A 15265-nucleotide genomic window follows, 5' to 3' on the forward strand; every position below is an offset into this window, starting at 1 on the left:
TCGTTTTGGGCCCAGGCGATGCTGATCAATCTATTACTTGTATAATATGTTGTAATTACATTCATCATTGGGTCTGTAATAATTGTGTAATAAACAATTGGGGGTGTTAGTGAAATCGGAAAATGGGTGTACTCTAATGTTTGCATGAAAGGATAGAAAGCATGCCTATAGGGTTTGTATGGTCTACTTGTTATCAAACTTGCTGTATATATCCCATTTAATTTCCATGTGCACTGGTAGAAATCATGCCATTAGGAAAATAACACACTCACACAACTTGTCTACTATCAAAGCTTAAGTACTGTATTTATTCCCATTACTACTACTGTGTGTTACTAGACAGCATGTCTACAGGAAATAAACATTCTTTCAATTTGCATAACTGCTTCATGTTCATTAGATGCCATGCCTATAAGATTCCACTAGCTTATGTTCTGTTGATTTTCACCTAGAAAGCATGTCTATAGGACATTAAATAATCAATTAGCTACTATTATCGTTATTGCTCCGCCTAGATAACCTGTTCACAGAGGTAATGCATTATAAAATCATGGTTCGATTGTCAATCACTAGAGATCCTGCCTATAGGATATTGTCCTCGCATAGTATAATTTATCCCCTTGTCAAGGTTGGGTTTCCAGAACTTTTCTCATTTGTTAGCTATGCCACTATTAGATATCATGCCTATCACTCCTTTCTAAAACTGGTATCTAAAACTAGCGTTAACAGCAAATGGCTTACTGTTTCCTCGCCTTAGCCACTAAAAGCAGTAATGTTATGCATACGTGTTTGAATCCGAGGTGACATAGAAACCATGTCCATAGGGCTTAATGATTTTTAATTGGCTTCAATGTTGAAACTGTCCAACGCTCAATGTGAGAACCTATTTTACGTGCATTAGTTGTCTAAGGGTGGAGGCTAACTTGAGCCTTTATTTGCTCTCATTTGAAGTTCAATTTGTTTTGTATGTCCCCTAGTTTTATCATTTTGAGCAGCCTAAGTTTAGTCTAGAACCTTCCTAATAGAGGTCCAATGCCTCCTTGACCATAGGAATGGGACGAGTAATGCACGTATAAAGCACGGCTTAGAATTGAATTAGCGCACTTCAGGTAAACATCGGGTAGCAGGAGATGATAGTCTGTATTCGCTGAATAATATGAGTAACTCCTTATCTCAAGGGAGTTGCGAAGTATTATTTATGTTGCACGAGGTGATCCTTTAGGCTAAAAAACTTAGGACCCCCCCCCCCCCTTCATCCTCTTTTTTATGTTGTTATTAGATCCAAATAGTCGTATACCTATATTCGTACTAAGATATGTACTAATCATGTTGTAATAAAATTCTTTGACCTTTACATTCACTTTGTTTATTTGATTACTTAGCCTAATTGTAATCCACATAATCTTAAGTTTGGCCGGGACTCATAATTGTGGACCTCGAAGAGTTCCTAACACCTTCTCTTTGAGATAATTTGAGCCCTTAACCGATCTTTGGTGACGTTGACTAGTCAAACAGAGTCATTTGCATAATAGGTGCGCACCTTAAAAACCGTTAGGTGGTGACTCTTTTCTTTTAACACCCCATCTCCTATCCAAAAGAATTGTCACATGTCGAAACCCGCCTTCGCGAGAAAAAGGGGCGCGACAGCATGGCGACTCTGCTAGTGAAATACTTAGGCTCTTACCATAATGAACTTGGCTTATGTGGATTATTTTCTTTGTTATAACATGCACATCCTTTCCCTTCTCCACCTTTATTTATTTAAAATTGTTTTAACATGCACATCCCTTCCCCATTATTTTCTATGACCACTCTTCATTTGACTTCTATATCATGCCTCTCCCATCCCTACTCCCTTACTTTCTTTATTACATTCTCGCATATATTCCACGAACTAACTTCTTCCTTTGTCTTTCTTTCTTATGTTTTTCATGTTTTAACTTATTACCGTATTTGCTGGTTTTACATATTTATCATGCAAATACTTGGCAACGTGTTATTATCTCTTCATAAAGCATGTTCCACATCATAATCCACTCATGCCAATTATCAACATAGCGACACTTGATGAGTGTCCGCGCTCTTCCAGAATTACCCTTTTTAAATCGGAAAGGCTTATTTGCGGTAGATAGTCAATCAGCAGTACAATCGAATGTACATTCATCATGTTAAACCTAGTACGGGTTATGACGTTGTTAACATAATAGCCCGCTAAGATAAGCCTTGTCCAAAGTCCGACGGGATTTCCCCAATCCCAATGGACACTACCATGTTATATGCATTACTTGGAGAAAATGTGCCAATATGTTGATCATTATTGTGTAACTGGTCGAATTTTAAGGGGAGAGGGCTAACTCTATTTGCTTGAAGAAAATGAAGCACAAAGTCCGCAGGTTCGGCATGGTCAAAAACATCCCACCTCTGCTACTTGATTGGTGGAAAAATCTCGCGCCTTGCGACAAGAATCATGTGAGAAGGGTCCTTGGTAATTTGACGTCCTTGCTAGACATCCGACAAAATAGGGCATTGATTGAGGCCGCTACCATGTTCTAGGATGAGAAAAGGGACGTCTTCCGCTTTGGTGACATAGAAATGACTCCTCTCCTAGAAGAAATAGGAGGCTTCGCTAAGCTGCCATGGGATAGTCCAGGGTTATTAGTGCCAGAGAATTGCACCCCTCACGGTTTTCTAAAAATGCTAGGTTTCAAGAAAAATTATAAGTTGCTTCGTTTGAAGAAGTCATACATCCCATTTGAATTCCTTTATGAGCGTTACGGGCACAGTAAGTCATATCGTCTTCGTCGTGAGGAACTTGCCATTACCTCCTTAGGTTGGACGCACCACCGAGTTTATGTATTCATCATTTGCTTCTTGGGTTTGTTGATATTTACAATGAAAGGGGGAAGGATTCACACTCGTTTAGCTATGGTTGCAAGAACTTTAATGGAAGGCATCGAGGGGCAAACCTACACCATCATCCCTATGATCCTAGTTGAACTGCACCGCGCTCTAAATCGGTGCAAGCAAGGGTGTGGACATTTTGAAGGTTGTAATCTATTATTGCAAGTCTGGCTATTGGAACACTTTCAGAGGGGAGAATACTGCCAAGAGCTTCTGCGATGACCGTTGAATGACTACATAGCTAACCATCACCCAAAGAAAATTACATTCATCCCATATAGGTTTGCACAGCCCGAAGGTGCTGTAAGTTGGGTACGTTTCTTCAGCAATCTGACAGACGAGAAGGTACATTGGATATTCGAGTGGTTTCCCAGCAGCGAGTTCAACATCAGGTCGAGGGATACTACTCATTTGGTATTGATCGGGTTGCAAGGCATTTATCATTATGGTCCTATAATGGTAATGAGACAAGCAGGAAGAAAACCACACTAGATCCATAGGTCCTCCACCTCCTCCTCCACCAAGTGATCCTAAAGGAAGAAGCAAAGGGAAAGGAAAGATGGATGATTTAAGTGGTATCAAGAAGGACAATGCAGAAAACGTTGAAACTTTGGATGGTCGGAGTACTTCAGCACAGAACGAATTGGTCCTACGCCTAGGACATAAAATACTGGAGCTACAAGGAGAATTTGAGCAGGTCCAGAACTTAGCAAACCTTTCCCTCACCTTAAATGTCCCTGATGTCAACCAACAAAATCCAAACGCTCAAAACTCGGCACCACCCCAAAACACGCAGAACCAAAATCCACCACCGAATCCTCCCGTACCACATCAATACACCACAGTTCCTCAGAACCACAACCCTCAACCGGTACCTACTCCTCCATAACACCATTATTATCCAACTCAATACCCACAAACTACCACTTACCACACTCCTCAGATTGCACCGCAACCTACTCCTGATCCCCAAAACTCAACCAACGACCACCATTATGCCCAGATTCCTGGAGTCCACCAAAGCAGTCCCATATATGTGGAAACTTTACCCCATACCCCATAACAAACCCTATATATATCGGAATTTACTGAGAAGGACCTGCTCATCAAGAATATGGCGGAAGAACTCAAGAAGCTCACTGGAAGAGTTCAGAGTGTCGAAGGTGGCAAGGGCATTAAGGGTTTGAATTATGAGGACTTATACATTCACACCCAGATGTAGAACTGTTGGAGGGTTACAAACCTCCCAAGTTCAAAATGTTCGATGGAACTGGTGATCCGAAAGTGCATCTAAGAACATATTGTGACAAACATGTAGGGGTTGGCAAAGATGAACGAATTCGTATGAAGCTGTTCATGAGGAGCCTCATTGGAGATGATTTGTCTTGGTAAATCAGTCAAAACCCAAAGAAGTGGGTGAATTGGGTGAGCATGGCGTCAGATTTCATGAATCGATTCAGGTTCAACACAAACAATGCACCAGACATTTTCTACATTCATAATCTCAAAAAGAAACACACGGAAACCTTCCGCGAGTATGCTACTCGGTGGAGATCTGAAGCTGCAAAAGTAAGGCTGACACTTGAAAAAGAACAGATGAATAAGTTCTCCGTCAAAGATCAAGACCCGCAATACTACGAAAGGCTGATGGTTATCGAAAACCATAAATTCTCTAACATCATCAAGTTGGGCGAAAAAATAGAAGAAGGGATCAAGAGCGGAATGGTGACAAATTTCGAAGCACTCCAGGCCACTAATAAAGCTTTGCAGTCAGGAGGTATCTCTAAGAAGAAAGAAGTGGGTGCAGTAATGGTAGCCCAAGGTCCGAAGTCTCCCCTCACATACCAAACACCTCCACCCATATACCAGCCTTCACCCCCCAGATACCAACAACCAACTGCCACCTACCACACATATAACACCCAACCTGTATACTACCACTCACCACCACCAGCCCGCCAAAATTACATAAAACCAAGCCCAACTTTCGACCGTAGACCACCCAGACAATACACTCCGATTACTGAACCTATAGACCAACTATACGAGAAACTGAAGGTTGCTGGTTACGTCACTCCCATTCGCGTTGTTGCTATGGAAAACTCTTCTCACTGGATTAACCTAAACAAGAAATGTGCCTATTACTCAGGCATGAAGGGTCATACCATTGATGAGTGTCGCACTCTGAAGGACAAGATTTAGACATTAATTGACGCTAAAGTCATACAGGCAAAGGAGGTTGAACCCAATGTTCGTAACAATCCTCTTCCGGATCACAAAGGTGAGGGAGTAAATGTGATAGAAACCGATTAAAAATAGGATCCGGAAGGGTCAATTGGTCTCATTCGGGAGGAGGATGATCCTAAAACATCCCCAGTCACTCTCACGCCTATCGTGGTACAAACCTAGGAACCGATCGAAGTTGAGGTAGCCGCACCAGCGCCGTTTGAAGTCGAGGTGACCACACCCTTCACCGTGATGGTAGCACCTATGCCATATTATAAGTCTGATGCTATACCATTGGATTATGTTGCGGAAGCAAGAAAGAAAGGAAAAGCGAAAATAGAAGAAACAGGTGCAGCACAAGGCATGACTAGAACTGGTAGGGTTTATACACCCGAGCACATGGGAGGAACAAGAAAAGAAGCTACATCTAAGCCGCCTGTCATTGAGACTGGCCCTGACGACCTTTGGAGAAAAGTGCACGCAAGAGAATACTCTGTGGTTGACCATTTGAACAAAACACCCGCTTAGATATCTATCATGTCACTGCTACAAAACTCTGCAACACATAGGAATGCCCTAATGAAGGTGCTGAGTGAAGCCTATGTACCCACCAACACACTAGTGGGGAAATGGCCAACATAGTTGGGTAGGTACTGGAAAGCCACAAAATCAACTTTCATGAAGACGAGCTGCCACCAGGAGGACTGAGTCACAACAAGGCACTACATATCATAGTATAATTTGAAGATAAATTTATAGCCAGGGTCCTGATAGATAGGGGTTCGAGTCTCAATATATGTCCACTGACAACTCTGAAGAGATTGGGTAAAGACCTGCACTAGATACAAGTAGGAAGCATGAATGTAAAGGCGTTTGATGGATCTTAAAGAGCCATAATCGGAGAAATCAACCTCAGCCTACATATGGGCCCAACCTGGTTTGATCTTGAGTTTCAAGTGCTTGACATATCTACTACCCACAATCTATTATTAGGACGATCCTGGATATATGCCGCTGGGGCAGTGGCCTCTACTCTGCATCAGTCCATGAAGTTTGAATGGAACCACCAGGAGGTGATCATCCACGGAGACAGAAGTAATACGATTTATACCAATCAGACTGTTCTGGTCATCGAGAATAGGATAAAGTTATGTGGAGAAACATACCATCGCATTGAGCGCGTCAATGCAATTGAAAAGGACAAATGGTGGAGCAACAAAATAGAAAGCATACTACTATGGACAGGGTATGAACATGGCAAGGGTCTTGGCAAGAACCTCCAAGGGATCACCAAACTGGTACAGCCGAAGAATCATGGTACAACTTTCGGAGTTAGGTATGAATATACCTGGCAAGAGTGCCAGGATTGGTCGCCACCATGGCGCGGTCCTTATTATCCGCTGGAACAATCGGTACCACATTTGAACCAGACATTTCATCAAGCTAACATGATCTGGGAGTTTGAGGAAGATGAAGCCTTAGCTGGCATAAGGAAGCTGTTTCTCGATGACGAAGACATAGATTGCAGTGCGATAGTTGAGGAGGAGGAGGAGAAAAACCTTACCATTCAGACCGTTAAAAAAGCAGTTGTTCTGAAGAATTGGACTACCGCACCATCCTGGGCTCATCGAGTTCCTGGGTAGCCTAGCAATTAGCATCAATTATTTTCAAAGAAATTTTATGAGCATCTAAGGCATTTTCAGTATTTTGTTTTGAAATAATTGCTCGAGTCATCGAGCCGTACATGTTTGACGTTTTGAAGATTTATTTAACGCATTGTTATTTTTAATATTTATTATTATTATTTACATTTTATCTCTACATCATTATTATTACCTATCTCGATGAACCTACAATTGTGACATGTAATGAGACAACGCAACATAAGGATAGTGATTCAGAGGATCTGGAAGATGATATAATACATGAGGAAATTGTCAGATAAGTGGAAAACTTTGAAAACAAGCCTAAGTATAATTTAGACGAGACTGAGACAGTTAACTTAGGGGACTCTAAAATGGTAAAGGAAACACGTATAAGCATTCACCTATCGTCATCAGAGAAGGAACAGTATGTTCGATTCCTGAAAGAGTATGCTGATATGTTTGCATGGTCCTACGATGATGCGACTGGTTTGAGCACATCCATAGTGGCTCACAAGCTACCTACCAATCCAATGTATCCACCGGTAAAACAGAAGCTCAGAAAATTCAAGCCGGATATGAGTTTGAAGATAAAAGAGGAGGTCACCAAGCAAATCAAAGCCAAGGTTCTCAGAGTGGTTGAATATCCGACTTGGTTGGCAAATATTGTGCCGGTTCCGAAGAAAGATGGGAAAGTCAAAGTGTGTGTTGATTACCAAGATTTAAACAGGGTGTGTCCCAAAGATGATTTTCCATTGCCCAATATACACTTACTGATTGACAACTGTGCCAAGCATGAACTCCAGTCCTTTGTGGACTGCTTCGCGGGGTATCATCAGATCTGGATGGATGAAGAGGATGCCGAAAAGACAGCCTTTATCACACCATGGGGAATATACTGCTATAAAATAATGTCGTTTGGTTTGAAGAATGCTGGAGCCACTTACATGAGAGCCATGACAACTATTTTCCATGACATGATACACAAGTTAATAGAGGTGTATGTGGATGAAATCATCATCAAATCCAGAAGAAGCACCGATCATATAGCAGAATTGAGGAAATTCTTTGATCGGCTTTGAAGGTATAATCTGAAACTGAATCCTGCAAAGTATGCCTTCGGAGTCCCTACCGAAAAATTGCTAGGATTCACCGTCAGTCGTCGAGGGATTGAATTGGACCCGTCAAATATCAAAGCTATCCAGGACTTGCCACCGCCGAAGAATAAGAAAGATGTGTTGAGCTTCTTAGGGCGTCTCAACTACATCAGCCGTTTCATAGCACAATCAATCGTGATCTACGAGCCGATCTTCAAAATGCTAAAGAAAGATGCTGCAACAAGCTGGACCGAAGAATGTCAGAAAGCCTTTGACAAAATCAAGGAGTATTTATCCAAATCGCCCGTTCTGGTCCCACCAGAGCCAGGAAGACCATTGCTGCTTTATTTCTCTGTACTGGATGGAGCTTTCGGTTGTGTTTCGGGACAACATGATGAAGCTGGAAGAAAGGAGCAGATAATATATTATTTGAGCAAGAAATTCACAATTTACGAAGTCCGGTACTTTTTGCTGGAGTGCACCTACTGCGCTTTAACATGGATAGCTCAAACGTTGAAGCATTATTTCTGTGCATACACTACATATCTCATATCAAGGATGGATCCGCTGAAATACATCTTCCAGAAACCCATGACTATGGGAAAGTTAGGAAAATTGCAGATATTGCAGAGTGAATTCGACATCATCTATGTAACCAAGAAGGCGGTAAAAGGGCAAGCACTGGCAGATCATTTGGCAGAAAATCCTGTGGACGGAGAATACGAACCATTGAAAACATATTTTTCCGACAAAGAGGTATCATTCGTAGGAGAAGATATCACCGAAGCATATGATGGTTGGAGAATGTTCTTCGACGGAGCTGCAAACTTCAAAGGAGTGGGTATCGAAGCTGTCTTAGTATCAAAAACTGACCAACACTATCCGGTATCTACAAAACTTAGGTTTCCATGTACCAACAATATGGCAGAATATGAGGCTTGCATCTTGGGACTCAGGTTGGCCATTGACATGAATGTTCATGAGTTCCTAGTGATTGGAGATTTCGATCTTTTGGTGCATCAGGTTTTAGGAGAATGGGCTACCAAGAAAACCAAAATATTACCATATTTGTACTGTGTACAAGAGCTGATCAAGAGCTGATCAAGAGGTTCACGAAGATAGAGTTTAAACATGTTCCGAGGATTCAAAATGAGTTCACAGATGCATTGGCCACTTTGTCTTCCATGATACAACACCCAGACAAGAACTTCATCGATCCTATCCCAATAGGAATTCATAAACAACCGGCTTATTGTTCTCATGTTAAAGAAGAAAGTGATGGGAATCCTTGGTTCCACGACATCAAAGAATAATTGGCAAAGGGAGAGTATCCGGAGCATGCAACTCATACTCAGAAGCGCACACTCCGAAGGTTAGCCAACCATTTCTTTCAAAGAGGAGGAATTTTTTACATAATAACTTCAGACCTGGGATTATTACTGTGTGTCAACACCAAGGAAGCATCCGGATTGCTCGAGGAAATACATACCGAATCCTACGGACCGCACATGAATGGCTTTGTCTGAGCTAAGAAAATACTAAGAGCAGGATATTTCTGGATGACTATGGAAACACACTACATCAAGTATGTCCAAAAGTGTCACTAGTGCCAGATACATGTTGATATGATACGAGTGCCACCCAATGAACTCAATGCAACAAGTGCACCCTGGCCTTTCTCCGCTTGGGGCATAGATGTCATAGGTCCAATCGAACCCGCTGCTTTAAAAGGGCATAGGTTCATTCTATTGGCCATAGATTATTTCACAAAGTGGGTTGGGGCCGCATCTTACAAAGCTGTAACTAAGAAGGTCGTCGCAGATTTTGTTCGGGATCACATTGTTTGTCGGTTTAGAGTACCAGAGTCAATCATCACCAACAACGCCGCCAATCTCAACAGTGATTTAGTGAAGGCCATGTGTGAAACTTTAAGGATCAAGCATAAGAACTCCATAGCATACAAGTTGCAGATGAATGGAACTGTAGAAGCCGCCAACAAAAAATCAAGAAAATACTATGGAAAATGGTAGACAATTACAAACAATGGGACGAGAAGCTACCCTTTGCTCTGCTCAGGTATCGTACCACAGTTCGCACATCAACTGGGGCAACTCCTTACCTGTTGGTCTATGGTACGGAAGCGGTTATCCCTGCCGAAGTAGAAATCCCTTCTCTAAAAATCATACAAGAAGCTGAGCTCAGCCACGAAGAATGGGTACAAAGCTTCTATGAACAACTGGCCCTCATTGATGGAAAGAGATTGAATGCAGTATGTCACAGTCAACTCTACCAGAATAGAATGGCAAGAGCTTTCAACAAAAAGGTCAGACCAAGACAATTCACACCGGGGCAGTTGGTGCTAAAGAAAATGTTCCCGCATCAAGATGAAGCTAAAGGAAAATTTTTACCCAATTGGCAAGGTCCCTACATGGTTCATTAAGTATTAACATGAGGAGCACTTATACTTGCAGAAATTGACGGAGAGATTTGGCCAAAACCTATCAACTCAGACGCAGTCAAGAGATACTATATTTAGGATTGTTTACATTTCTTCATTTGATATAACTGAACTACACTTGACCTAATTCCTGTTTAAGAGGGGATACGTAGGCAGCCCTGTCGGTTCAGTCGCATCTTAATAAAATCTTCACTTTGCCATGATCAGAAATTGAGGCAGAATTTTGAGGAGGACCCTCAAAGTTCTAAAGCAAGTCCAGCCAACTTCGTCATACGCGAAATAGCCAAAGTATTGTCAGAAGTATGCATTTAAGGCAAGGAGGTCGCAATGTCTCTAAAATGTGTCACAGTCACCGGTTCATCTAAATTATTTAATGTCGCATACTACTACATTTCAAATAACTATATTTATCAAATACATTGTATATTTTTCGAAAATTTTATTTCTATGACAGCCATATGTTACCCAGGGTAACTTAAACGAGATCCCAAGACAAAAGTAAAGATAGAGCAAGAAAATGATAGCGCGAACCAACCTTCCCCATAGAACTCACACTTTTTCTTTGGATGCAGGCACGATAAAACAACATTATCCACAGATACATCAAGTCACTACCTTCATGGCGACAAATTATCTAGGGCAGACACCTCCAGCTAAGAAATACATTACTTTCTCACCTTCTTCTCATCATTTGCATAAGGTTAAGCTCTACCTCCTCTTCTTGCATGAGGCTAAGCATTGCCTCCCTAATTGCATAAGGCTAAGCATTGCCTTTCTTCGCATGAGACTAAGCATTGTCTTTTCTTCTTGCATGAGGCTAAGCATTGCCTCCCCAATTGCATGAGGCTAAACATTTCCTCCCTAATTGCATAAGGCTAAGCACTGCCTTTCCTTGCATGAGACTAAGCATTGTCTCCTCTTTGCATGAGGCTAAACATTGCCTCCCTAATTGCATGAGGCTAAAAATTGCCAGGAGACACCATTCCATGGCCTGAGGATCTCTCAAAATTGCACTCCATTATGCAGAGGCGTCATAGTACAGAGGCACCGTCCTCATAGCCCAAGGACACCATTTCATGGCCTGCGAATCCCTTATCACACGCTTTATGGCCCGGGATGCCATGGCCTGAGGATATCACCCCAAAACCCGGTGTCACAAGTGCATGATCATCAACTAGGAATGTAAAATAAAATACAACATCTGTCCAGAATACAAATTCGATACAAAAAATATAAATACACTGAAGGAGACTCTGCTGGCTGCGGATCATAGTATAGAGTGCAGCTCATCTAAGCCCCTGCTATAACCGTGCCTCTGCGCCCACAAGGCCACTAGGCATATATGTACCTACACAAATATGTGCAGCAAGTGTAGTATGAGTACGTAAATCAACACATACCCAGTAAGTATCCCGCCTAACCTAAACAAAGTAGTGACGAGGGGTCGGCTCTGACACTTACTATGGGCTATAAATAAAATACCAATGATATAATTTAACATGGATTACGTAGAACGGCTGTAAGCTAAATATCATGAAATAAGTAAACAATTCTTTTGTAATTAAGAAATTTCCAAATTTATTTTTCATCGTTTATCATTTTGTATCTCAGGCCAATGAAGAAATATCAATTATCATAAATTCCAACAAAACCAATTCAATCATGCGCAAATCATGCCGAGGTCATACGGCCCGATCCAACATCATTATTTAAAATGTGCACTGCTGAGGGTCTAACAGCGCGAACCATAGATGCATCTATCTGCTACCGAGGCGTTCGACCCGCTCCACAAAAGAGAAAACACATTAAACAACCAATTCAAGATTTATTACTGGGAAAATATTCCAAGAATTTCAAATTCCCATTTAACGGTCAAGTAAATGAAGTTTAACCTTTTTACGATTCCTTTATCGAGTTTCTAAATGTTTTGAACAATTAATTTAATAAATAGGGCACAACATCGCAAGTACAACATGATATGGGTCCTAGACTACCCGGACATAAACATAATAGTAGCTACGCACGGACTCTCGTCACCTCGTGCATACGTAGCCCCCACAAATAGAAGCACATAATGATTTGATTCACCTATGGGGCCAATTCCCTCTTACAAGGTTACAAAGGAGACTTACCTGGCTCCAAAGTTCCATAGACGGCTCCAAAGCCTTTCAAAAGACTCAATTCGATGCCCAACACTCCGAAACTATTCAATAAATGTGCAAATCCATAAATATATACTCTAATACTCATTATAATTCAATTTACAATAATTTCCAACTCCGCTCGAAAAGTCGATAAACCAACCCTCAGGCCCACGTGCCCGAATTCCAAAAATCTTCGAAGATAAACATTACCCATCACCCCACGAACTCAAATATATAATTTATTCTCAATTTCATGCCAAAATTTGTGATCAAAATCCAAGAATACCATATTCTTACCTTGACATAGATGATGAAAATCCCTCCTCGAAGCTCTCAAAAATCTCCCTAACCAAGTAAAAACAATAAGAGAAGAAGAGCCAATTCCCGCTCTTTAAACGATTCTGCCCAACGATTTTTCGCACCTGCGGTGCCTTGGCAGCATCTGCTGTCCCGCACCTGCGACAAAATCCTCGCAAGGGACCACTTCTGCGAACCCATCCGCTCCTGCGACTACTGCTCTCGCACCTGCGGTCATGCAGGAGCACCAAAACTTCCGTACCTGCGGTGGCTGGATTGCCCTCGCTCTTTCGCTTCTGCGGCTCATACCTCGCCCCTGCGGCTGGCCAAGCGCAGCTGCGATTATGACAGAAACTGGGAGCTTCAGTTGTTGCTCCAAATTTCCAACTTGGTCCGAGCCTCATCCGATTGCCACTCGGGGCCCCCGGGGCACCGCCCGAACATACCAACAAGTTTGGAATCATGAAACGGACTCGCTCGAATCCTCAAATCACGCCAAACAATATCAAAATCATGTATCGCACCCCAATTCAAGCTTAATGAACTTTAGAACTTCAAACTTCTACATTCGATTCCAAAACCTATCAAATCACATCCGATTGACCTCAAAATTTTCACACAAGTCATAATTGACATTACGGACCTACTCCAACTTCCAAAATCGGAATGCGACCCCGATATCAAAAAGTCCACTCCCGGTCAAACTTTTCAAAAACCTTAAAATTTCCATTTTTTTCCAAATGACCCCGAAATGACCTACGGATCTCGAAATCCACTTCCGGACGCGCTCCCAATACCAGAATCACCATACGGAGCTAATCCCAGACTCAGAATTCCAAACGGACATCGATAGAATTGAAATGCACTTCTACCCAAATTTATGAAATCCTTCCAAAAATGACAACTTCCGCAATAGGTGCCGAAATGCTCCCGGGTCATCCAAAACCCGATCGGACATACGCCCAAGTCCAAAATCATCATACGAACATGTTGGAACCTTCGAATCCCGATTCCGAGGTCGTTTACTCAAAAATCACACCTTAGTAAATTCTTCCAACTTAAAGCTTCCGAAATGAGAAATTCAATTCCGACCACACGTACAAGTCATAATACTAGAAGTGAAGCTTCTCAGGGCCTCAAACCGCTGAATGACGTGCTAGGGCTCAAAACGATCGGTAGGTTCGTTACATTCTCTCCCTCTTAAACATACATTCTTCCTCGAACGTGCTAAGAACTGCTCCGGAGTTGTCTGAAATCACTGTTTAACACCTTGTGCACCTACCTGTGCTACCACAACTCAGTTGAGCACATTAGCTCGAGCAAATCTTAAGATTCTCCCCTTTATTTAGGCAAATAATCCTTAGAGCCAAATTCCAACATCCAAAATTCTATACTAGGCCTGCTTCCAACATACGAACACCGTTTCAATCACTACACGATGTACCAATACATGATTGTATACTCTCACTGAATTCACACCATGCAATGCATTATTCACATGACCATAATAATAGCCTCTGATGACAATAGCCGAAATACCATGAATCTGATGCTCACAACACACTTCATGACACATATAAGTCTTGTTCCAATTTATAGGCTGTGCAGAACTCATAGCCACCTACCGAATTACAATTTATGGAGTCTCTCCTCTCGACAAGAACCAATACCTCATTCTGAACTAAATAACAATATATACTCTTTAATATGCTCCATATAAATCTGATCGCACTAATCCTAGGTGCAATAATCTCTTCTCACCCAGTACAAGATGCTCAAGCAATAAGCCACCTCAGACACTGCCAAAAATCTCATATGATGCCACAATGTGCCCACAAGCTACAAACTCGAATGTGATACATAAGGAAACGAACAATGGAAGGATCTACTCAACCCACGTAACTAATTTAAACCACCAAAAAGATGTTATGAACCTTTCTCAGGAAACGAGGAATAAAACACACAATAATAAATGTGGGAAACTTTATTCAATAACACACTGTTGTGGCGTGCAACTCGATCTACACATGATACCGTTGCGGCGTGAAACCCGATCCAACCATGATACCCGTGGCGGCATGCCACCCGATCCACATATGATAATAAATAGGGAAGTACCCATCAAGCCAAAACGCTTATACTTACGAAATACCCGAATGTCAACCACAAGCACACCAAGTGCACAATACCATCCCTGGGGAGACAGATAGAGCCATAAGCTACAAAACTCTACCACGACTAAGGTGCAATAAATGACATGCATCTCGAAAGCCATCCTGCTCATATAACACCACAAACTATATTGAATCTCAATATGAGTGTGAATAATCAAACCGCCTCACAACCCACATCGCACAATAGAGACTACACGGAAGGGCCGATAGCAGAAATAACATCCAAGGCCCAAAGAACCCTCTGAAAACAATGTTATGCTGAAATGAATACATCCGGCCTGATATAGAGCCCACATTCACATTTAGATCTATCCACACACCTCAA

General features: G+C 41.9%; 1 protein-coding gene across 1 annotated transcript; it reads left to right on the forward strand.

Moving 5' to 3' along the window:
- The first annotated feature begins 9890 nt into the window (after positions 1-9890).
- On the forward strand, positions 9891-10452 carry LOC138899057 (uncharacterized). Its single transcript, XM_070185171.1, has 2 exons — positions 9891-10190; positions 10339-10452. The coding sequence occupies exons 1-2, from the start codon at positions 9891-9893 to the stop codon at positions 10450-10452; spliced, it is 414 nt and encodes a 137-aa protein (XP_070041272.1).
- Positions 10453-15265: the final 4813 nt, after the last annotated feature.

The sequence above is a fragment of the Nicotiana tomentosiformis genome, chromosome 9 (assembly GCF_000390325.3).
Source record: "Nicotiana tomentosiformis chromosome 9, ASM39032v3, whole genome shotgun sequence".
In the NCBI taxonomy this organism is placed as follows: Eukaryota; Viridiplantae; Streptophyta; class Magnoliopsida; order Solanales; family Solanaceae; genus Nicotiana; species Nicotiana tomentosiformis.

Bases quoted from the DNA above. Each gene is read 5' to 3' on its own strand.
- LOC138899057 (XM_070185171.1), top strand. From the start codon at position 9,891: ATGGTAGACAATTACAAACAATGGGACGAGAAGCTACCCTTTGCTCTG. The intron at 10,191-10,338 runs GTCAGACCAAGA...TTATACTTGCAG, and splicing joins CAAGAGCTTTCAACAAAAAG to AAATTGACGGAGAGATTTGG.